At 41.9% G+C, this 25,001-nt stretch overlaps 1 protein-coding gene across 3 annotated transcripts in view; it reads left to right on the plus strand.

The window, feature by feature from the left end:
• The first annotated feature begins 9,330 nt into the window (after positions 1-9,330).
• The window catches only part of LOC115344326 (plasminogen-like), a 33,559-nt gene continuing 17,888 nt past the window's right edge, over positions 9,331-25,001 (plus strand). For all 3 annotated transcript variants that reach the window (XR_005932960.1, XM_030021404.2, XM_041125240.1), the window contains exons 1-9: positions 9,331-9,461; positions 12,901-13,036; positions 13,677-13,783; positions 19,520-19,634; positions 20,721-20,884; positions 21,405-21,540; positions 21,664-21,782; positions 23,252-23,414; positions 24,307-24,437. Coding sequence is in view for 2 of the 3 variants with exons in the window: in XM_030021404.2 (XP_029877264.1) it covers positions 9,413-9,461; positions 12,901-13,036; positions 13,677-13,783; positions 19,520-19,634; positions 20,721-20,884; positions 21,405-21,540; positions 21,664-21,782; positions 23,252-23,414; positions 24,307-24,437 (1,120 nt within the window). In the remaining variant the exon portion in view is untranslated. The remainder of the gene's footprint in view (positions 9,462-12,900; positions 13,037-13,676; positions 13,784-19,519; positions 19,635-20,720; positions 20,885-21,404; positions 21,541-21,663; positions 21,783-23,251; positions 23,415-24,306; positions 24,438-25,001) is intronic.

Genomic DNA, 25,001 nt, shown 5'->3' on the forward strand with positions numbered 1-25,001 from the left:
CCCAGGCAATCAATTTAGATGCTTTTTTACACAAATACCTCCTCCTAGTGTCTCTAGACAAGAAGCAGCAGAGCTAAAGATTGTATTGTTTCAGTCTCCTCCAGGAAAAAAGCATAACGTCTCAAGAAGGAAATCTGCATAACCTGACAGTCTGAAACTCCAGAAGCAGGGGAAAGGCCAGAGGAGAACCTGGGTGGCAGCTGAACAGAGGACAGAGGATCGTGGTGCTGAGAAGCTATTTGCTAACTCACCAGGGAAGAACGTAGCATGACCTCACATCAGAAAAGGGAGGAGAATAAAAATAGTTCATTACAGTATGAGTTGGCCAGTATGTCCTAATATAAAGGCCAGTAGCTTCTGCTTGTAGGAATTTAATGTCAAGTTGTTTCCAAGGAAAATAAAACTGTTATTAAAAGGGACTTTATCCAAAAACACGTATTCTAAAGTGCTTTTAGAGGTGGAACAGTTTCAGCTCTTGTGATTTCCTAAAAACACGTCCTTTACAGGAAAGAGAGTAATAGGCTTTTTTTTTTTTTTTGCTAGAAAGCCCAGTTGCCAACAATGTGAACTAAGATTTGCTGAAAAGAAGGAGCTGAGGATGTCTGAGATCGTTTTAGGCTTAATGTTACAACTGGTCAAATGATATATGGTTTTCATTTTACTGGACAAAACTAGCTCCTACCTGTGTTCTGAGCTGACTGCTGACAGTTCATTTAAATTAAATGTATGCAGTCATCAGAATTGTTTGGCATTTATTTTATGCTAGTGAATTTCGGTCACCAAAAAGTGACCTGTGACAGGATATGCAGCTGATCACTGCCATGTCTATTGGGGGAAAGGAGAGGTTTGGGTGGGAAATGTTCCCCTCAGATGAGAAGGAACAGGATTCCCTTCAAAGAGAGGCGCAGTTTAGGAGAGAAAAGTAGATTTCAACATAATACCTGAGAAATATGGAAGAAACAAGGTGAATGTAGGGCTAAATAGTCCATACATTGTGCATGTAAGATATTGTCCAGCATTATAACTTGTGGTGTTCTTATGTACGGTTTTGACATTTACTTTAAACCCAATAAAACATGTACTAATAGATGTCATAGCAGATTATTATCTCTTTGCTCAGTGAAATGCCTCCATGAAATGAGTAAGTTCTTCCCGAGGGCTGCAAGAGGCGATTGTGCCACTGCTCCTTGTGCCAGTCCAGCTCCCAGCCCTGCACCGTGCAGGAAAACTCACAGTGGACGTAAGTACGGAAAAAAATCAGGAAAAATGTCCTTATTGGTGCTACATTTGTGCATCTATGGGCGCAAATATAAGAGGCAGTCAAGTGTCCTAAAGTTTCAGTTTCTCTGCTGAAAGAAACTGCTTTTGCAGATTTTTCTCTACAGAAATGCCTCTGACCTTGGCCTCTTCCTCACAGTGCTGGATGCCAGCTTGGTCTGGAGAGAGCAGGAAGGGGTTTAAAAGACATGAAACTAAACGGGCTTCTTCTGTACACATGGCGTTGATAACAAAAGAAACTATGTGTGCAGAGGAGAGGGACTTCTTAGTTATGGCATGGGTGCAAGACAGGAAAATAAGCTCCTGTTACCTCAGTTCCCTGGCCTGTGGCTGTCAGGGCCCCAGGGGCACCGCCAGCCCCGACTGTCCCTGGCCGGCCCCCCGGGGCTCCCCCACGGCCCAGGACCCCACGTCAGCCCCGGGGCCGTCAGCCCCTGCCCCAGCGATGCCGCGGCAGGGCCGGCCTCCGGCTCCCCACAGCCCTGCTCGGCCATGGGCCCCGCCGAGCCGGGCCCACGTTCAGGCCCGGCCTCGGCCTGTCGCCATCCCCAGGGAGGTGCCCGATGCCCGGGGCTGGGGCTGCCCCGCTGCCCCTGGCTGTCCCGCTCCCGGCTGGGGTGGGACAGGCCCTGGCTGCCAGGGCCTGCCCCACCAGACCCATGGGGATTTTCTTAGGGAGCCAAACAGTTCTCTCCATGGTCCTTGCCATCAGGAAAGGGTCTGCGCCTTCCCGTTTGATCCCTTGCTCATACCTTGGTTGTCCCCAGGCAGTGATTCCCCCGGTGGGGAGGGTGACGAGTCAGAGCCTGTGCAGGAGCTGGTGCCCAAGAAGTGTCTGTCTTGTTCAGGTGGGGCGGGGGGTGACCAGCTCAGCTCTCCGGCAAAGCATCCTCCCAGCCAGCTGAGCAAGACGCTTCACAGGCTTCAGGACCTGTTGCACGCTACGTTCAACCCAGTAGTACTTACACTGTCTCCAGCCCTGCCTGAGCATGTTTCGCAGCAGGAGTAGGATAGACCCCCTCATGTGAAGTCATCCTGAGACAGGCTTTTTACTGAACTAAATTTCTGGAAGAGAGCCCTTAGCCCAAGGTTTACCATCTGCCAAGAGGGTATTTATCATCTAACATGTCAGAGAACCAGCAGGTCTAGCTTTGTCTGCAGCTACAACAAAGGTAACCTAGGACCACTTGTAGGAAAAGGATAAATATGAACAATGTGGGAAACAGCAGGGACATAGCCCCTCTTGCACTGGCTGTGTGCAAGCTTTGCTGGGATAAGGAGGAGCCTGGCTGGTACAACTGGAGCGCAACTGGAGGGGTAGAGTCTGGGGCCACATGGCACAGGGGTAGCTGTAAGACTGTGGCTCAGTAGAGGGCTATGAGACTCAGCCGTTGTCTCAATAATGTCAGCTCAGATATTTGTTCTCAAACAGCTTTTTGAGCCAGTAGTTATATGAATATGAATTAATATGTATTAGTTATACGTGTTTTACTTGAGGTGTTCTGCATGTAGTTTAAACTTAATATTGCATCCAGTTGTCTGAATGCATTTCAAAAAAGCCTGCTGTTATATTTGTTATGTAAACATAATCCATCCACACAGAGGAACTACTAGGAACTATTAGGCTTGTACTATCCTGGGTTATTTTTTACAACTCTGCTGTTCTACTTGAAGCCTTGCTAATTTCTCACATACTGTAAGATGTGAAAGAACTATACTACAGTAAAAACCTTTAAGTTAGACATCAGGAAAGCCTTAACTGTAAGGATAATTGTTAGCTGCTTTCCTGAGGAGGGTGTGGAGTTGCCATCCTGGGAGGTTTTTAATCTGTGATTGTTCAAGCAGAAGTCAGGAAGGATGTGGTAGAGTTGATTCTGTTTGAGGGAAGGGAGATGGACTAGGTGGCTTCTGGGGACCCATTTCCAGCCCTTCAATCGCTATAGTAAAGGGCACAAATTCGCACTTTGGGTATATGCAGTACATTTCAAAATAAAGTTTCAATTGTTTGTGTTCACATGCAGGAGGAGAAAATATGGGACCAAACAATTGCAGGAGGAAATGAGCTCTAGGCTTGTGCCTCAAACCTTCCTCAAAGGCAGCAAGCTATAGAGACCTTCGGTTTTGAAAGGAGTTAGGTCTAGGCAACCAGCTGTTTCTGACTATTAACAAGGACATCACTCCTCTGAGCATGCTCCATCAGAGTGCTCTGTCCTTCAGGTGAGTCTCGGTCATATACCAATATGTGCAGGTCATACAGACTAAAATGAGTATCAGTCTCTTATTTAGCAAGGTCATTCAGGTCAAGATGTTTTTCTGAAGCATTTTATTATCTGATAGTTCATTATCTGGCTATTCCAAATAAAGAGTTTTCAGCGGTGCTGGGAGCACGCTGGTAACACCCATGGTGCTGGCGCTAGAGAAGCTGGTTGGATGACAGCCTGAGGCGAGAGAGCAGCCACTGGGTGGGAGCCAGAACCCCAGTTTGGTGGGTGCCAGAAGGACACAAACTCTCCCTCACCAGCTGCAGGAGAACTGGCAGAGGCCAGGACATCAGGCCTGAACAAGTCTGACTTGCGTGTATTTCTCGACATAGCCGGGGGGCACTCCAGCTGAAAACAACTGAACTGTCAAGGTGAGGCAACTCCAGAAGTTGCAGTTATGTTGTGAAAAGCAGGGGCAAACCAACTGTGCTCAGTGTGCCCGCCCCAGGGGGAGCTGTCACTTGAGTGAAATGATGTTGCTTGTAGGTTCATACTGGAGACATTTTGAGAAAGGAGATTTCTGAGTGTTCCCAGGGTGGTTTGGAGAAGAAGACATTTTTCTTCTTTCTCTGAAGAGTTATTCTGCTCAATAAGTCTTTCTGGGGCAAGGATTCAGTGTGCTGTACTCTTCCCAAAGGAAACCAAAATGCTCTAAGAGATGACCTACAGCACTCAATTGCAGCCTACGAACCAAGCAGGGCATATAGATATAACCAAGGTGGTTAATGGGGAGAGTGGCTGTGGGAAGTTGAGTACATAAAGCTGTGGAGTCCTCAAAATGCAACATTTCCTCTTTTCATGTCTATGAGCTGTGAAAGGAGATCAGTGGAGAAGGAAGGCAGAAGGTACAAAAGCCGTACTGCAGAGGAAAGAGAAGGATTACCACCAATAGCTTGTGGAGAGTTGCAGTACAGCTGTTTTGACAAATTGTTTAGGTGTCACAAATCTAATTCACAGAATTAGAAGAAAAAGACAACAAAAAGGATTGTCTAATTCAACCATCATGGCGTAGGAACATATATAGACCCAAAATGTGTCAGACATTTATCAAACCTGTTCTTGAAACTTCCAGTCATGAAGATCCCACAACCCCCATAGGCAAAATTCCAGTGCTTCACTCACCTTCGTGTGAAAGAGATTTTTTTCTAATCTTGATTTTAAATCTCTTTTGTATATTTAAATCCATACTGCTTGCCTTATCCTCCACGTTTACGGTAAACAGACTATCTACTTTTCTTTGCAGTAATCATATATATATGCACACACATACATACATTTGTTATAATAGACATATTTATGTATCTCTATTTGAAGATTTTTCTTGTGTATTCCTCTAGTAATATAATCTCTAGCCAAAACAACCCACTCTCATTCTGTTTCCTTTCCTCTGACCCACCCCAAACAGCTTCCCAGCAAGTTCTGTCTGATTTGCAGTTCTTTAACTTGGGAGGAGTAAGATGTTTCTCTGTCAGTCAGCCTCATTTGATTTTTCAGGTGGATGGATGAGACCTCAAGTCAGTATTATTTATAAGATTTCAATACTTAGCTATAGATTTTGAACCATACCTGCCTCACAGCCTGGTAAAAGGATTATGCTTATCACTTATGCCGTCTTTTCCTTTTGACTCCAAAATAAGCCTGAATTTACTAACCTCACAGTAGAGAGGCAGTGAAGTATTTGCTGCCCCTGTTTTATAAATAGGAAACTTGCTGCAGTGTTTTGTCCAGGTGACACCGCCAATGTGGCAGGTGTTAACATGCAGGTGCCTCAGAAACAGTCCTGAGCTTCTGGTACAAGTTAAGCAGCTCCAGGTGGGGAAGGCACAAGCTTCTTGCTGCCTTCTCATCTCCTTTCTCACAGACACTCCCTATGCTAGTTAGAAACACAAGCAATAAGCTGTTGCACGTGAAGCCAAGAGCTCACATGCACCTATTTCTGAAGTGGGCAGGGCCAATGTGGTTTTCTGACCATGCCACTGCCTTGGCCATGCCATTTTATTTTTTCACCCCTTGCCTGCTACCAGAGTAATCTCTTCAGGGTTGAGAAAGTCTTATACCTCTCTTGAGCACCTAGTGCTTGGGCTCTGATTTCAGGTGGAGGCTCTGATATTAATAGCAATCATCATCATCAGTGCCATCCTCTGGAAAAAAAGTAAGTATTCGTGAGAACAAGCAAATTATCAGTAATGGAGCCCCCCAAAAATGAGGTACCAAAATTTATAAAAATGGCTTTCATGTGTTGCTGATGAATGGAGCTAGGTCCTGCTCTGTGCTCAGTGTATCTGAAAAGTGCCCTAATAGTCTACCTGATTCAGGTTTGTGTCAATGGACAAAATCTACCATGAAGCAGGAAACCTTTAGAGAGTTAGAGGACACTGTGTTCATTCCTCTTGGAAACCAGCTTGAGGTTGGGAATTCTGTGACTAAACATGGAAAAGTAGGAAACTGAAAAATAAACAAATTGGCCAACCAATACAAAATCTGTGCCCTCTGCTCACTATCCACTCGATTACTTCTGGTGGCTGATCTCTCACTTTCTACTCCTGTCAATGTGTCTTTACCAGGAAAGGAAAATTAGGGATTAGAGAAAGTACGAAGTACTTTAAAAACTGGTTCTTCAGAACATATTTGCATCTGGTGAGGAAACGATAATTAATTTATATTTCATGGAGCTTGTGATTTACATTATTTGGTTCAGGAAAGTATAGAGAGATGGGTTTCAGAGGAATTTTTCTGTTATTATTTACTCGCAGAAGGAACTGTCCTTGATGAGGGATATTTGATTTCTTACTCACTTGTTTGGAGATGTGTTCATTTTCTTTTCTATTCCTAGATTTGTTTGCTTCCCAAGAGTCTTTAACTTGATTTTAATAATTAAAAATTATACAAGGCCTGTCTAAAAGCCCTCTGAAGTCAGCAGAAATATTTATATTCCATGGACAGAATTTACTGAATCAGTGGCTGGAAGTATGTCCTTGATTAACTGACAAGTCTCCTGTTCATCACTTAAAGAAAATACATACTCCAAGCCAGTGCAGCAGAGCTGTGTGATGTTCCCTAGTGAAGGTGTAGAATGAGCAAGCATGTACAAATCTCGCTTTCTCCAAGCTGAAAGCCTAATGAAAGTATTTTATAATTTGACAGTTGACATTCAATTTTTTTGTCTTCATTACTGTGCAGCTGTATATCTATGTTTTTCCAAATTAATTTAAGAATATCAGTTTGAGCTCACAACTCCTTTATTTGTTTTATCCATATTCATTTTCCTTTTCAAGTGAGTTGTTTCTTTTCCATCTCATTTTTCTAATTGAGATGAAATCTGCACTATGCTGTCACAAAATTTGGTTTGGGGTTTTTTGTTGTTGTTGTTCCAAATAGGTGCCTCTATTTTCCCCTGTGTCATAACCTTTATTATGTTTTTCAGTATCTTACAGTGATAATGTTACACTTGGCTTTTTTCCCTCACTCTTTCTCGTTCTATTTTTTCTCTGTATTTCATGCTGGCATGCTGTCTTTCCTACATGGAATATCACTTTAAGAAAATAAAGCTTTAGAAATTAACCTAGAAATAGAAGAAATGGAAACAAACCTATTAATATTACATAAATTCAAACCAATCAACTCTAAGCCTCTTGTACTGTGGTGGGAAGGAAAAGGGAGAACTGAGAAAGAAAAGAAAAGCATATTTGCATAAGACAAATTTCCTTATAAGCTAGTGCTGTAATATGAACAACAAAATAATACATCCCTCAGAATTTTTTCAAGCTTATGGACAAACATCTCCTGCCAATGTATAAAGAGTGCTTACAGATGGCTTTGCTTATGCTGGGCGTTTACTGTCACCTACTTTGTCGAAAAAGTATCGTCTGCTGCACCCTTCTGGACATTACAAGGACAGCACATTCTCCAGAAAATCCCACACAAAATCAGGTAGGATTACAGCATCTTTTTCAGGAGCAAAGATGTGGCTTCCATTGTTTCTAATAGAAAACGGGCATAAAAATCTCTCTGCTATTGATTGGTCGAAGATTTAAATGAGATCCAAGAGAAAAGACTTTTCCATGCTATTTACTAGCAGATCTAGAGTGGCTTCAGACTTCTGCACCTATAGTCTATGACATTTGGTATCTGAGGGCAGAGCAAGTAATGCTGTCAGTGGCAGAACAGGAGAGGCTTGGCTCCACATAGTTCACATCCCTGTTTATCGTGTCCTCCTGCATCTCTTGGTGACCCCACTTTTCTCCTGTATCAAACTGGAAAATCTTCAGGTCCTCCATGCCCTTCTCACTCCCACATGGTCCCCTAACCCTGCTTCTTCCCATTCATGCCCCCATGATCTCTCTGTGAGGTACTCCTGGCTTCCAGTAGGACAGCCTGTCTCTTCCACGTCCATGTGTATGAGGCGGATGTTCTCTGGATTCACCTATGCATGTGCTGACATGCTGGGTGAAGGGTAGAGACCTGCTGACTGGCAAAGCAGAAGTGAATGGTGTTTGCTTCCACCATGAGTGTCCTTATGGAGAATAAATTGTGGGTTCTTTTCTCTGTCTGATCACTGATTTTCTGAAGCCTTGTAGGAACATTGGAGTTCAATCCCCCTGCCAGGTCTGGTGGAGGTTGGATAATATGCTCAAAAAGTGACCGTGGAGGTAGGGATGTGGATGAACTGTGGATGTGATGGTACATGGACACAGATGACCACAAAACAGTTACCAAGACCAACCATCTGTCTTCCTATTCGTGTGACTTCTGCCCATCCTGACTGCAGGCTACACACTGGCTCCCTACTGAGAACCCTCTGCAGTGCCTCAGAGCTGAGGCAGAAAGGCCAGTTCCCCACCAGCCTAGGGTGCATTTCCCACCTGGGCACTGGAGCCATCTACATTTTGACCACTGCTTTTACCCCAGGTGACTCGTCTAGTCATCAATGCTCACAGGGATGTGGCTGCTATGCGTGGACTTCCCAGAACCATCATTCTCCCAGCACAGAGGAGAATATGTGGGATTCCCACCTTGCTCCTAACTGTTGTTCTCTGCCCCACCAACCCCAGCTGATGGCTCTACAAACTTGCCAGGCAAACCAGCTGAAATTCCTGAGGGCACTCTGGCTAGGAATGCCTAGCTTGCCTTAGCTGAGCCCCATGGGGATGATGGATGTGGTGTTGCTGTAATGCTTGGGGCACCCCACATGCACCCTGAGGTCTGGGCAGACCTGAGATATCAGGAACTTTGCCTGGAGGGGCAAAGACACATTATACACTGAACCAAAGTGAACACTGCCTCCCAAGTCATGAACAAAAAACAACAACCCAGAAATGGGAAACAGCTGAGGGAAGGAAGGTTCTTTCTCCCAGAAAGGACACTGGTGACTGTTGAAAGAAATTCTGATACAGAGTTAGCATTATCAGGGTCTGGTTTTGGGGACTGGCTTACACAAAAGCATAAATCAGAATCAGTTCCAACATAAGCAGTGCAACTCTGTGACTAAAAACACAGTTGGGACCCAAAGCTGAATATACAGGACTGTGTAGAATTAGATTGTGCCTGGGTTCCCATACTTTCCACCACCGTGACCCCCATCTTTACCTTAGCAAAGTGAGGCCAAGCAATCTGAGAACAAAACATGCCCGAAAAACAAGAGAGTGCCTTCACATTTCCCAGCATCCAGTGCAAATCATTGAGTCTGATTTGGTAATCCATCCAATTCAAGGTTGTTTGAATGGCCACACCACGGCAAAGGGGGTCACAGCATGGGAGAATGATTAACTCAACCTACCTGCCTTGTTTGTTTGATGCCGCCTCACTCCAGTGCGAGTCAATAAAACTTTGTGCACCGACACACACAACTTCCAGCACCCACCAGCTGGGCCAAAATGGGGATTAGCAAAGCCGCCTTTCTCTTTCTTTTCTTGCTCAGCTCAGGTAAGAGTCCTTTGCCTTCCACTTGCCTAGGTGAGATGGGGGCCAAATGCTTGCAAGCTCCATTTGGTGAAGGGAGGTCCCCAAATCCCTGTGTCGCCACTCACCTGGACGATGACGGATTTGGGGTTTGCTGGCCAGCGAGAGTTGCTGTTGAGCAAAGCAAGAGCTGTGGTTGTTCCAGTGTTGTGTTCGTTAGAGACGCCAGAAAAGCAACAGCCTTGGTGTCTGTGTGGGGAACAAATGGCTCCCTGCAGCCATGGCCAGAAATGGGGGCACCCTTGGAAAGCAGCCCCAAAGCCTGCTACAAAACCCATAGCTGTCAGTGAGAAGGCTGTCTCTGGTTTCAGCAGGCTTTCAATCAAATGCTAAAGCTGTTTTTACTGCAAAGCATTGCTATGCAGAGTGATCCTGATTTTCATCCTTTATGATAGGAGTTTTAAAGTTTTTAAATGAAATATTTAAAACAAAATTAAAAATTAAAAACCTCCTTTATATTCCAGCAATTTCACATTTTCTGTTGACAAACACAAGAAAATACTCTCCCTTGTTTTCCTGGGGGCAGTAGGTAGAAATTTAATTGTCAGTAACCTGGATCAACATTTCCAGGAATCTGTCTAGAAATTTTTTTTTACAACTCCAAAAGAAGATAGGTGTTCCACTGAAGGTAATATATGAATTCAATCTCATCTACAAATTCTGTAAATAAATATTCCACATGTAGTATACATTTCAATCAGATTTCAATCAGATACCATATTCTCTAGTACTTTAACATTGCATGGCCCTTAAATGACTTTTAAAAAGTACTGATAAAAACATATCAGTACATTTTGTATGATTTTCTAATAGCTCAGACCTTTAATATGACAGAGTAACAGGGACATATGATTGTACGATTGTGCTGGGTTATAAAAGACAGATGATAAAGTTGTTTTTATTTGCTTATTGTTATCAGCTCTAACTCACTTGCTCTAAAGTTATGGTCCACAAAACTGCCTTAATACCAATTTTTATGTCTTCTGGATTAGCACTGGTAAAGTCTGGAAAGATACATATGTAAAAGAAGAAATTGGTTTGCTCACATATATTTGAATATTCTGTTCAATTATCATGTGTCATGTCTGGGTTTACAAAGACTTGGACTTTAGCCAGAATAATACATTCTCTGCTGCATTAATGGTTGAACTCGATGATCTGGAAGGTCTTTTCCAACCTAAATGATTCTATGATTCTATGATTTTTAAATCTATTGTATTCTTTCTTAAGTTTACGCTTTGCAGTGTTTTTCAGGCAACTAACATCACATTTTCTTTTCTGTTATCTAAGCCTCTGCCAATCTGTGCTGCCTTTTAGCTTATGCATGTCATCTAAAATCTCGTGTGTTTACTCTTAAACTGACTGAAATAAATCTTTTTTTTTATGATCACTGAAAAGGAATGGTATCCAAAGTAGAGCTCTTTGGACAAACATATAGTTTTAAGATGAGCCAATAAAGTTTGGAAAGTAAAATTTTCCTATTCTTGTCCCCTGCAATTCTGGAACAGTGGCCTCAGTTGGCTTAGGAAAAAGGTCAGGAGAGGAAACACTTGTTTGCTGAGTCCATCAGGAGAAATTGGTATGCTGTCGGTGCTCCATATAGTCCTACTGTAACAGTAAGATTAGATATGGGAGGCCTCAGTGTCAGGGATTTCTTAAGACATGCGATTTTATAGCATTGAGCCAACTCTGCAAACAGCCACAGAAGATTGCCCTCAGGCAATTCATCATCTCACTTTCATTAGTGGCCCAAATACCTTTTATTTTATATGAATATGTGTCATGTGGAGGTAGGTGATGAATGACCTATATGTCATGGGAGTTAATTACACTGGAGTGATGTTGCAGTGAATTGAGCCTAATATGGGTGTTTGCATAAAAGAAAGGTTTGTAACATTTATGAATTTTGTGTGTCTGTCAATAATAATCTAGCTTGAAAAGTGAAATAATTAAACCATATCACTCCTGTAACTTTGTAACCTGATGCTGGATGTGGAGATAAACTTTTGTAGAAATTAGGAACAGAAACATAGAATCTTTATAGCCATAAAAGGAAAAAAATCAATTAGATGGCAAACTCCATTGTGAGCAACAACATTTTGGAGCTAAGTGTTAAATGTATTAGCAGGTATATCATATACATCTGTCCTAGTTATGTCTGGGATAGAGTTAATTTTCTTCCTAGTAGCTGGTATAGTGCTGTGTATTGCATTTAGGATGAGAATAATGTTGATAACACACTGATGTTTTAGTTGTTGCTAAGCAGTGTTTACACTAAATCGAGGACTTCTCAGCTTCTCATACTGCCCTGCCAACAAGTAGGCTGGGAGGCACAAGAAGCTGGGAGGGGACAAAGCCAGGACAGCTGACCCAAACTGGCCAAAGGGATATTCCGTATCACATGACGTGCTCAGTATATAAACTAACAGGAAAGCTGGCCAGGGGCTGCTGCTCAGGAACTGTCTGGGCATCGGTCAGCGGGTGGTGACCAATTGCATTGTGCATCACTTGTTTTGTATGTTCTAATTCTTCTATTATTATTATTATTATTATTATTATTATTATTCCTTCTTCTTCTGTCCTATCAAACTGTCTTTATCTCAACCCACAAATTTTACTTTTTTTTTTCTGATTCTCTCCCCCATCCTACTGAGGGGTCAGTGAATGAACGGCTGTGTGGTGTTTAGCTGCCTGCTGGGTTAAACCATGACACCATCTTATACACATGTGGCTTTCAGATATAATACTACTGATTGATTTACTCATTTAAAATCTTGGGTTAATTTGTTGCAACAGAGATGCAGCCTGACAGATTTATTAGTAAGTCTGCTAAACCCATTACAACAAAAATAATGGTGGCCATTGTAAAAGACTATATAGTCATTTTATGATTGAGGGGTCTTGCTCCAGGGCAAGACATCTTAGGACACACAACTATTCAGTGACCAGTAAAACTGTAGTGATTGCACCATCCACATGGGAGGTCATAAACTCACATCCTCCCAATTCATGCTTCTCCAAAACTTCAATATTGATAACACTTCCCTTTATCTTTCTCTGACTGGTGTTTGTTTGACACCATTTAGTCCCTCTCTCCGGTCCCTCTCACTCTTGTTTCACATTTCTTGTTCTCAGTTTCAAACCCACACATAACTCCATTCAGAGCTCCTTCCCTACATCTCTCTTCTGCTGTTTTTTTCCTATGACATGTTCCGGTCTTACAGCTGTGATTGTGTCACGAGACAGAAATTTCCTCAGAGTTTATCATCTTTTACCTAGAATTACACAAAATAAATGGTGCCTCACCTGTCAATGCTACATGGAAAATGGGACTCAAAGTCACAGATCTTCTTAACTGCATCATTCTCATTTTTAATGTCTGATTCCTTTCCTTCCCTTGTAGTGAAAGGAGATATTCTGGATGACTATTTAAGAACAGATGGTGTTTGGATACTTACTCGAAATAAACAGTCTTACAAGACAAATAATGAAAAAGAATGTGCAGAGAAATGTGAAGCAGAAAGAAATTTTAATTGCAGGTAATTTCTGTTGAATCTTAAAACCATGTCATTGTGGGTGTCTGCATATCAATGATATTTTCCTGTTGTTGCTCAGAACCAACATCCCCATGCTGCTGCAGCTCTGCCTACAGCAACGTCTTCCATGACTGTGCCTTTAGCTTGTGGCTTATCTCCACCCATGAATTACCACAAGGTCAAGTAAAGGGTGGATTTACAATGTATTACTCATTCTGCAGTAAATGCTCAAGTTTGCTCTTACCTAATGTTACGTGGAGAGCTGCTTATGTCTCTTTAGCTGGATGCTGCCCTGTTTCACACAAGAAGAGTGAGCTATTTCTAAATCATTGTAGGGAAAGGCGGTAACCTGAGCAGCTAGGATGCTGTTGATAACATTTTGCCAATGCAGTAACAAGCTTCCCACACAGTAACTTATTCATGTAGTTATACATCCTGAAAAAGTCAGCCACTTCAGAGCAGTAGAAAATGTCAGTCTCTTAGTGTCTCAGGTATTGAGTGCAGTATCTAAAAGGTGTAAGTGGATACAAGAAAGTGCTAGTAAAGTAATAATTTACAGACAAATAATTACAAGTTGAATAATTTGAATTGAATTAAAAATATTGCTTCCTATGTCAATATTGCTTCCTTTCAATTTCAACAGGGCCTTCCTATTCACCAGGAAAAAGCTACAGTGTTTAACACTGGCTGAAAATGCCAAAATGACAGTGACGTTCAGCAGCACGGATGCAGTTCTTTATGAGAAGAAAAGTATGTATATAGTAAGATGCTACACATTTACATGTTAAGCCTATTTTAACTGCATCCTTGCATTCTCTGCTGCATGCTGGAGCAAACCGTTGCAAGCAGTGACAGTTTCAGTGAGGTGGGCCTGCACCCATTATGAACTGGGCTGAAGCTGCCTGAGAATTTCACATATAGCATCAAGGCTCCTTATATCTGAACTTATATTTCAGTCCTTTAGTCATGTATTACTGGGACCAGGCAGAATAAGCATACTCCAAAGCAAAAATCATACATTTCTCTGCCCTTTAAGTAATTGCAGTCCTCTGCTTTGTGGAGCTAGTGGAGTCCTTGGTCATACAAATTTTCAAGACTACAGGATTATCTACTTCTGTGTAACCACTTCTCTAATTTTCTGTATAACAATTCGGTCAGGAATTATTTGACTGAAATATTGTATTGACTTATAACTTAAAAAAAAAACCAAACCAAATGTTCATGTTTTGTAAGCTGTTTTGTTTATGCTTAATTCTTGTTTTAGGCCAGGCTTAGATAAGTGGCTTGGTTTTAAGATTATTTGTGGAATTAATTAATTAATGCTTTTCTAAGTTTTGAACAGATGCTATATAGCTGGAAAAATAAATAGATTTTTTTAACTAGACTATCTTCATAAGTTTTGTGGGAACATACATAAGGCAGTCACAAACACTAACTTCAGTGAGTCTTCCATGAAAAAGAAAGCTCCTATTACTAACTGATGTGTAAGATCAATAGTGAATATGTCTTGTAAGAACATTTCAGTTTGTTTGAAAAGACAATTCTTTTCAGTGTATTTACAATTCTGAAGCATTTGAAAGATATACAGAAAACTGAAACTGCATGAATAATCATGGGGCAGGTTCCCTTTGCTATATCAAAGTTTTAAAGAGAAAGCAGTTCACGTCCAAATTCCCAGCTAATATAAACTGATACAATTCTGACGAATTCATTAATGTCTGCTGGAGATCTGACCCAAACATAACGAAAAGCTAGAATGTTAACATTTAAACAGCTGTATCCTAATTCTTCTGCTACTAGACTGGATAATGGGTTGCCAAGTTCACGGCACCAAGTGCAACTTGGTTTGTAACAGATATCTTCAGTAAGTACTAGCTTAACCTCTAGCTGATTATCAGCCAGTTACATTTTGTTCTTATGGTGCAATATGTGTTCCCTGGTGTCTTCTTTCTATGTTAATCACAAGTGGATTTTCTCACCAGTTTTCCTGACCTTGCAGTTTATGTTTAGCTCGGACATATTACTAAAGCCTTAAAAGCTAGAATTTGGAGTGTACTGCTTGATTCTTGAGTGTTATTATGGTCAGATTCCTTCTTGTTTTAAAAGGCAAAACCACCATTGCAGTCATTTTGATCAAAAGACTTTAGCTCTACAGTCATGTCCCCCCTTGCCCCAGTAACAGACCTCACAAGACTAAAGCCTATGGAGACTTCTTCTCCACTTTTATTTTTCACATGTTCCTCATAGACCACTGATGTGTGAGTCACCACTACAGAAAAATATTGGAGCAGGTTCAGCCAGATCACTTCTGGCACAAGTGAAATATCTGTAGACATATGGGTGTAGCCAATGCCTCAACATTTTAAATGTGATTTTTTTTTACTGAAGTAAAAAGTGATTGGAATTTTCCTTTGAGGTAAGAACAGGATAAAGGAGGACTAAGTGCTCTGTAAATTCCTCTGCGTATGTTGAAAGCAAATAGACACATGCACAAGTCATTAACTATTAAGTTGAAATTAGCCCAAGTGAATAAATAATTCTCATTGACCCTAATTATATGCTGTCACAGAAAACCAGACAATAACTCAGGCTTAAATTGGTACAAATCAAGACAATATCCCTAACTTCATCAGGGCCCTTGTACATTGCTTGCTGTTGTCCAAGCTCTTCCAAAATTCTGAAACATCTGAAGAGACGCATCTGATCCTCATGTCAGTAGCAAAAGACTTGATTTTATACCCAGGAGCCTTGGACTCTCAGGAAAAAGAGAGAGCACTGCTTGGCTTCTCTTCTTTCTTGCCCACCTCCTCCAAAGCTATTCCCTGGAAGACAGGCCTGGTGCCTCCAGCCTCCATGTTCACCTTCCTGATCACATGTAATCTAGAAATTTAGTCAGAGCCTTCAGCTCTGCTGCATGTGCCCCCACTGAAGCCACCTTTTCCTGCAGAAAAAAAAGGCCTAGCTTGGCACCCTCTCATGCTTCAGGGTGGATTTTTCTTGTTTACTTTTTAGCCTTAACAGAAACTGTAGGGTGAGATATGGGTCTGCTCCCCTCTCTCCTCATCCTCTTGTAAGCGGAGCTTTTCCTTCCTGGCCATGACCAGGACTGAAGGAAATTGTCACCCCATGAGTCCACTGCAGGAGGAGACACTGTGTCTGGTTCCTCACACCCAGGGACCGGCTCATCAGCCCTGTAGGTGCCTGTCATGGCAGTGGGTCTCCCATGAATGGAGGCACTTGTCTGGGTGTCAGGCCCAGGACAGAGACATGGTTACCTGCTGTCCTTCTGCAGGGTGAAACTCTGTCCCACCTAGGCACGGCAGGCAGCCACCTCTCTGGCCTTCACTGCCATCACTGTGTGGGCTGTCAGAGCAGACGCAGTCATCCGCAGCCCTTCTGCAGAGTTGCCAGTCCTTTGATGTGACTGGGAGACCTTTTCTGATAATTTAAAGTAGAGGCTGTCTCTTCTCAACCCCCACTGCAGACTGAGCAGAAATCAAGTCTCTTTCATATTTAGCATCTATCAACGTCACTGAAAGCTGCATTCAGGCACTGTCACAGCTTGGACAGTAGGTGATGGATGCCAAATCCCTTCACGTGGAATCTATTTTCTCTTTCCCTATTTTATCCTTGTGCTAATGTTCGTGGTTCTTCAAAACTACCTAACCCATATACCCGAGCCTTAAGGCAGCTAGACACTAGCAAGGAAAAAACCATCTGCCTCACAGACTCTTCATTTTCATCTGAGTTATCAGGCATCATTTGCGTATCATCCAGCATTCTTACGATCTGCAGCAATTTGGGGACGGCCTGTCTCATCTTCATCTTTTGCTGCCTTCTGCACTCTGGGAGACCCACCCCTGACACCTGGGACACACACTGACTCCCTTGGCTACACCATTCAGCTCCTATGCTGCCACTATGCAACATACTACCTCTGCCTTCTTAGGGATAGCTCTTCAAGAGACCCTGCTTCAGCAGGAAGTGCTTTTAGCTCTAATAGCCAGAGAGTTGGTTACTTTGGGTTTTTTCAGGGGACAATTTTTACAGTGCCTGTTTTTTTCAAACAGAGAATGTAGAGTCACCGTCCTTGTATTTTTCACTAGCAGGAATACAAGACTATCTCATTTCTTCTGAAACTCACGGCTACCACTGCCAACATCTTTGTCTCTGGATAATCCAAACAGCAGCATTTTGTATCTGTAATGGCCCCAATCCACCTCAAACCAGAGATATTTTTCAAAAGGCTGTTAAAGTGCATTGTAAAAGTAAGACTTGCCTTCCTAGAAGCAACCTAATTATCACAACCAGCGTCACCCAGCCTGAGTTTGAATTTGCAAATAAAGGCATTTAGTTTCCTTAAGCCTCAGGAAAGTTTTCTGTCCCCACCATGACTCCTTAGCACCAGGAAATAGCTGCTGTAAAACTCCTTTCTGCTGTGATATGATGGAATCTGTTCTGTTTGGAGAAAGCAATCTCCAGGACATTTTGTGACTCTGCAACTCCCTTAGGTTCACGGCAACTGTACAATCACACCTATGCCTGACTTAGACCTTGGAGTTCGTAACAGCTACGCTGGCATCAGTCTTTGCCAGAGCTTATTTTCCTTGGGCATGGATTCAAAATATCTGTACAAAACATCTACTTTAAAACCAAAGGGTTCATCCCTCTGTGAGTATAAGAGTTTGTCTGGCTGTGCTGGGCCACCCAATGTTACGCACCCACATTTTACACCACCACAGATGCTTTAGGATCTGCATGCAGACCATACTCCAGATTGTCCATAGTTACAAAGGCAACTCCACGAACATCTGTCTGGCAGTTATAGTTTTACTTTCCTTATGTTAATGACAAAACCTTGTATGAGGAATCCTCTTCTGATTACATCTTCCTTGTTAATAGTAAGAATAATCCACAAGGCCCAGATACCTAGCTCTGTGGGCTATGCTCACTACATTATGTTGAGTCAGATTTCTTCCCACCCACACCTCCAAGAGTGCCTTTTCATTTGGTTCTAATTGGCCTCTCAGAGTTTAAGAACTATGGCATTTTTACTAGCTCAGTGGCCATCTGGGATGCTTACCCTCTTGTAGGGGTAATAAAGTTTTGGAACTTAGTCGCTGAAACATTTCTTAAGAACTTGGTTAGAGACTTTTCCTTCTTTACAGAGCAGTGTCCTCAGTCAAAACTTAATTTTGTCTTGACATATAGTTTGGCTTTTGATTCCATCCCTCTTCAGAGGAACACAGACTACCAGGTGTTACAGGGCAGCACAGCAAACTCCTGTACAGGACAGAAAAGTAAAAGAGACTTTGGGGGTCAAACAGAAAGAAGCCATGTTACTAAAAATGCTGTTTAAGAGGGATCAAATACCAAGGCCTAAATCCATGGTGGTCTTCATGTGCCATTTGAACTGGGAAGTTGCTTGTCTTCATTCCTGATCCAACTATACAGAGCCTCCACCACCTCTCCCCAGGTGTCAGATGTGTCCGGCTTTTTTATTTAGACAAACTAAAATCATTTAGGAGGAGCCTGGCAACATCGGAAAGTCCATGGGCAAGGCTATTGACCAGAGATGGTCATGATGAGACCTGCTACTGGGGTATCAGTGTTGCAGCAGCAGTGACAAGACTTTTGGGCGCTCCAGTAGTAGTACCCTGACAACCAGGCAGCAGCTCCCTTTTGGTAAGACACACAGCACAAACATTTGTAGTCCCAGCCACACACTGTGATGGCAGTAAATATTGCAAGGTGTCCAAACAAGGCTCAGCTTTTCCTATCATGTTGGTCTTCTGTTCTTGCTCTAATATTTCCATTTTGTATTTTGGGGTTTAGGGGGATCCTTCTTGTGCAAGCAAATTGCTGGAAGGGGAAATCAGGGTCACTCCCTCCAATAACTGGAGATTTTTCAGTGTCTGTTGCCAATAAAAGCATCATCAACATGCTTTGCATTCTGTCTGCCTTGGAATCCCACTAGAAAGTACCTGGGAGTCAGAGGCTAAGAGGAATCAAAGGTTTTGGGGACCACTTATGTGACAAACATATTTTGATAACTAAAAATTTTCTGGCTTGAAGGGATAGTTGCATGACACCCACACTGAGAATGTGCTTATGAACAATGCATTTCAAAGAATCTCCAGCTGCTGGTGAAAGACCTTCCTTTTTATCCCAGTAGTATGATAGTATAAGCATGTATTTTATACATGTCAAAAACAACTGTAACTTGTTATATCTGTTTTCTTAACTAGGTTTTATTAGCTTTATAAAAATGCTTCAGGAATTTTCCTCTGTAGTTGCCTAGTAGTTGGTAACTAATTTGTTTTAAAATACCTTATGGAATCACATATGTGTTTGCATGCACAAGAGGTTCAAAACATGGGTAAAACATGGTTCATTATGAACTTCAGAGTTGTACCTGCAGATTCTCAGTTTCAAGAGATGCAATATTGTAACACCATTGAATTAATAAAGCCAATTCCATTTCAGTTTACCTTCTACAGTGTAGAAGAGGGATTGGGAAGGACTACAGAGGAATGGAAGCCAAAACTTGGAGGGGTATTCCATGCCAGAAGTGGGCAGAAAAAACACCCCACAACCCAAAGTACGTCCTTATTTATATTTGTCTTCATGTTGTTTTGAATCTTTTCCAAGCTTCCCCAACTTCCCATGTATAAACAATTTTATAGTGCATGTTATCAAAGCCAGTTGTCAGGTGACTTCTTAAGACAACTTTATCTTCATGTGTCTTGTTACTTCTGACTCTACTGTCAGAGAACTGCAATGATCTGGATAGGAAAGGTTGCATTGTCAGCTAGAGAAGTTGTGTCTAAATGCTGGGCCTCTTAAGAAGATGAAATCCTTCTTTTATCAACACCTGATGAAAATTTTGCTATTGGTGACAGTAGGGCCACAATTTCTCTCTTCTTTATGAGGTGTGAAAAAAAAAAAAAAGCAGTAATATCTGTCCAGCTCTACGACCCCTTGCCTGCCATCCAGACAGTCAAGAAGAAACATACAGCAAAGCATCCAAGTGCCAAAGGGACCTGCCCAGGCAGGGATTTCTCAGGGCTGGCTGCCACTGGGCTCACTGAAGCAAGTGTAGAAGCAGAGGTCCTATTTTCTCTGATCTATGTTGGAGTTTTATCTGTTTAAAAAAAATATTTTTTGCTGTTATTCTAATGAAATTTGGATGCACTTGGTTAGATTTTTTGTTTAAAAGCTATTTAGTCTTCTCTGAGAGGATTACTATAGAAAGAGACCTATGGTCATTTGCTTCAAAATCTTTGCAAATTAGGTTCCAGTTGTGTTTGGTGAATAGTCTCTAGACATGCTCCACTTTTAAAGTAGCTCCATTAAGAAAAATACATGACAGAGCCACAGGTCAGAGAGCTGACTAGATCAGGTGGATGTAAGTATTAAAGACAATAATTGTCCTTTGAGACTGTCATAGTCCTTGCAGGCTGTAAGCTCACTCATCATTGGCAGCTGGGACCTAGGGAGAAAGCTACTAACAATGGCAGGTTATGGAATGTTTTTTCAGATTTCATTTACAGGTTACAATGGGGAATCTGTTTCTCTCATTTTTACTGTGAATGAATAGAGCCCACAGCTAGCTCAGCAAGTTGGACATTTCCCTTCTGCTCCACTAAATTACTGGAATTAAAATAGAATTTTAATATTGTTACAGTTATACACCTGAAAAACACCCCAATGCAGGGTTGGATGAAAACTACTGCAGAAATCCTGATGGGGATGAACGTGGACCCTGGTGTTACACAACAGATTCTGCTACCAGATTTGATTACTGTAACATCCCAGAGTGTGAGGGCCAGGTCATGCACACTGGAGAAGGTATATTTGTTTTTCAGAGGAGTGTTCAAGTAGGTAATATTATTCCTGCTATTTGTTCTTGCTTTAATATTGCAGATTGGTTTCAAATGTGAATTTAGATCAAGCTGGAACTTAAGAAGTTCTCAACACAAAGGTTGTTTTCCTAATTGGCTGTAGTTATCAAAGTAATTTTGTAAATATGGAGGAACTGAAATTTTTTAAACATTTGCTGATATTGTCCTGCTCTTACCCCTAGCAATTTATTTAATTTTAACAAGAGTAAAGATTGACCCAAGTGCTGTGTTATGTACAGAACTCCCATTGCTATCAGTACATACAGATATGTAACAAAGTCCTCCCTCCAAATGACCTCCCTAAAGATTTATTCATTTGGCTAGGCTGTAATGCATGGTATTCTGGATTCTTTTCATCATTAGCTGGAGCAAAACCCTCTTTTCCTTTCAGTGTAGTCCTCCATGAGTAGATCAGGATCAGAATTCACAGGCTGGTGTGAACCTTGCTTTATTTTCATTCTGCCTAGGCCTAGGCCCTACAACGGAGTGCATGCAGTGTAATGGTGAAGACTACCATGGAGAAGTTTCCAGAACAGAGTCTGGGCTTGAGTGCCAGCACTGGGATACCCAAGAGCCTCATATGCATGGATTTACCCCGAAACAGTGAGTCACGCTCGGAGCTGAATTCATTCCCACAGTACCTGGGAGACCCTGCCTGCAGACAGCCTAATTGCTACAGCCGGCTATAGCTGACTCACAAGCTTCTCTTTCATTTTCAATGTGCAGTTTTCCAGAGAAAGATCTGAAGTTGAATTATTGCCGTAATCCTGATGGCGAACTTCGGCCCTGGTGTTTCACTACCAGCCCTACTAAACGCTGGGAATATTGCAACATTCCTCGTTGCAGTGAGTCTGATTTCCTGAGATCACTCCAGAGGGTAGCTCTTTTCATTAAAATGATGCAGGGAGTGGAAAGACAAGAAATCACAGTTCTGAGTAACCTGAGGAAATCCTTCTGAACCAGGGAAAGTGCACATTAATAAGCAGAATCACTCACTAAATTTCTGTTACATAAAATCATGTAATGTCAGCGAGGATGCAGGTGTCGCAAAGTGCAATAATGCCAAAAATGTTATAGAAACCCTAATTTATCTTCAACCACCTTACTTTTCAATTTACCTGAGAGGCAGGCATTCAGGTTAAATCAGGTGGTAGTTTTCAGCTGACCTGCTAACTCATGGAAAACACATAAATAACCATGTGGCCATACTGTGATATTTTACCTGGGTTCAGCCAGCACAGCCAGCACTGCCAGCACAGCAAGGGATGAATCCTGAGAAACAAGTTCAGACCTCAGGAGAAAAACCTGACTTATCAGTGAGCTAGCTTGACCCATTAAGCTGAGCACGCTAAATATGGACATTTCCAAAGCACCAAAGAACGACATTAGCACTGCTGTTTGTAGAACTGGACTGCACTTTGAGAAAAATTTCTGTGTTTTTATCTCTAGAGCTTGCTTTCTGATGCATCTGCACTTGCCAGTGCTCTAAGCAGCAGCTCTAGCATGTGTTTGCTAGACGTAGTTCACCTCAGTATGCTCAATTACAGATGGAAGAGTGACCATTTATAGACTTTGGTATGATAAAGTAAATTGTGAAAGTTACCATAGCATCTCCATTTTGTGCTTAAAACTAAAAGAAAGTTCAAGGAACAGACCAACCTTTTAGAGTCATACTTGTCTCCTCAGGAAATTCCATATACAAAGTATATATAGTAGGTATGCACTGTAGATTCATTTTCTCTCTGCCCTCCACAGGTTCTGTGCCTCTGATTGTTACTCTTGCTTTCTTTGCTGTTCCCCACGTGCCAGACCAATTCACTTTCTTTCACTCCTCCTTCTGCCCCACTTTCCCAATAAACTGACTCCAGAGGCTCAGCTCTGAAGGCTGTTTTGCTTTCTCTCACAATTGTCTTGGCCTTTATCCTTATCCTTTCTGCCCTTCCACCCTACCCATGTGTATTATATTGTGCTCCCTTCATCCTGCTTGTTTTTACAAGACTGTACAGGACTACTTACGGCCTTTCCAGCTCTGCTCTCAGGGGACTGAAGGCACAAAGTCTGACTCGACCCAGAAAGTTATTTACTGACTGCTGTAAAAGGACAGACACAGGACATCTATCTGGCACGCCCGACTGCTTGTGAAAATGTTTGGTTTTGCCATGGCTTTCAACCAATGTTATCTCTGCTGAAAGAAAAAAATGCATGTGTGACATTACAGAAAACAAAGGGGTTTAAAATATATTTGAAAGCACTAGTTAGCAGTGTTTCCTTTTCTTTTCTTTTTTTTTTTTTTTTTTCCGTAATCCTGTTACAGCTATGCACCCACCAGTCTCTGGCCTGGGCTCCCAGTGTCTTTCAGGGAAAGGAGAAGACTATCGAGGCAGGATAGCCATCACCAAATCGGGAAATGCCTGTCAACACTGGAACACGCAGTTTCCTCACAGACATGGCTGGATTCCTGACAGATATCCCTGCAAGTACGCTGAGCCTCATCATTTTAACAAATACCACAGAACATAGTTATTCCTTATCAATCCAGATGCAGAGGCAAGAGGAGCACAGGTTTTCCACAGTTATGTTGATAAGCTGTTTTCTCACCTTTTGTTAGCTCTCATTACTTCTGTTCAGGTCTTGCTCTTCATTTTTTTCTGCATTCCTTTTTTTTTATCAGCTACTTTATCCTCGTGTGCTTTTCTCACCTGTCTCCTTCACATCCCACTGCAGTTATAAGTATTTACTACTTTTATGTTAAAAATCCCCTGGCTGTGTTTTGGCACATTTTCAATGTGTTACTCTTCTGAAGAGCAATGCTCCAAGTTCCAAGATCCTTGTGCTCCAAGGTCAGAGGAGCTGGGTTTGCAGAGCATTATCAAAGGGTAAGGGTAACTGGGACTGACCAGGCTTTTAGCTCTGTATTTTGATCCTGTGGGTTGTGAAATGGAGCCTGCAAGTTTTCCTGGGCATGTGAAACCCTGTCCATTATCACAGGGCACAGAGCAGCATGCACTGGTGCTCATATGCACATGCTTCCAGGATCAGTCTGTGACATCCAGCCTTGCCTGGTTCTTACCATAATGGTCAGGTACACCAATGGCTTGTATTTGGAAGTCAGCTTTTCCTGCCTCATCTTGGCCCCAAAAACAAGAGTGGAAAGTGTAAGCATTGGAAAAGTTCCTCATATATCATCAGCATTTAGCCTGTAAATTTAAAGGCTGTTGTTTAATCCCCAAATAGTGGTGCATGAAGTAATCTCCAAAAAGAATAAATGTAACCGCTGAGATGAGTTCTGCATGCAGTATTTATTAATAGTCTTGCACACAACTCCTCTGGATTTCTATGAGTAGTTTAAAGCCAGTGTTTCTGTTTCAGGGGCTTAGAGGAAAACTATTGTAGAAACCCTGGTGGAGAGAAAAGGCCCTGGTGCTACACCATCAACAGCAGCGTTCGGTGGGAATATTGTGCAATTCCCCACTGTGATGGGACAGAACAAGGAATTGCTGGTATGAGTAGTTGAGCATACTTGAGATAAGGACTTTAAAATAGTGACAGACTTATTTTTTCTCATTGTAAATGTGTTAAATCTTTTTTCAGTTACTCTGTCATTGTTGTTAATGCTGTTTTTCTGCTTGGCATGTTACAAAACCTGTCAAATATTGGACTTTCAATGGTTAAGGAAGTGCAGTGAAGGATGTAAATCACCAGCTGACCCAACAGAAGAATTACAGGATGAAAGAGATTTATTTTTTTAATATTCCTTTTTTTTTTCCAAAGGTAGGGCATTTTTAGCAAGTTAGTTGAAAAATGAAAAACAGGTTTAAAGAGATGAAACAGTGCTAAACAAAAGGAAGTCCCATTTTTGGAAAGGAGCCACAAAAGAGAGGACAGGAGCTTCCAAAGTAATAAAAATCTCATCTGAAACATCCATTCATTTAAGCACGAAAAAGAACAACAAAATCTTAGTGCAATCGAAAGGATAATAGAGACATTAAAGTTTAACATAATCTCTATTTTAGAAATATATAGGGGCAAAATCACTAGCATCTAATCTTTGAGGATTTTTTCTT

This window comes from Aquila chrysaetos, chromosome 8, assembly GCF_900496995.4.
Source record: "Aquila chrysaetos chrysaetos chromosome 8, bAquChr1.4, whole genome shotgun sequence".
In the NCBI taxonomy this organism is placed as follows: Eukaryota; Metazoa; Chordata; class Aves; order Accipitriformes; family Accipitridae; genus Aquila; species Aquila chrysaetos.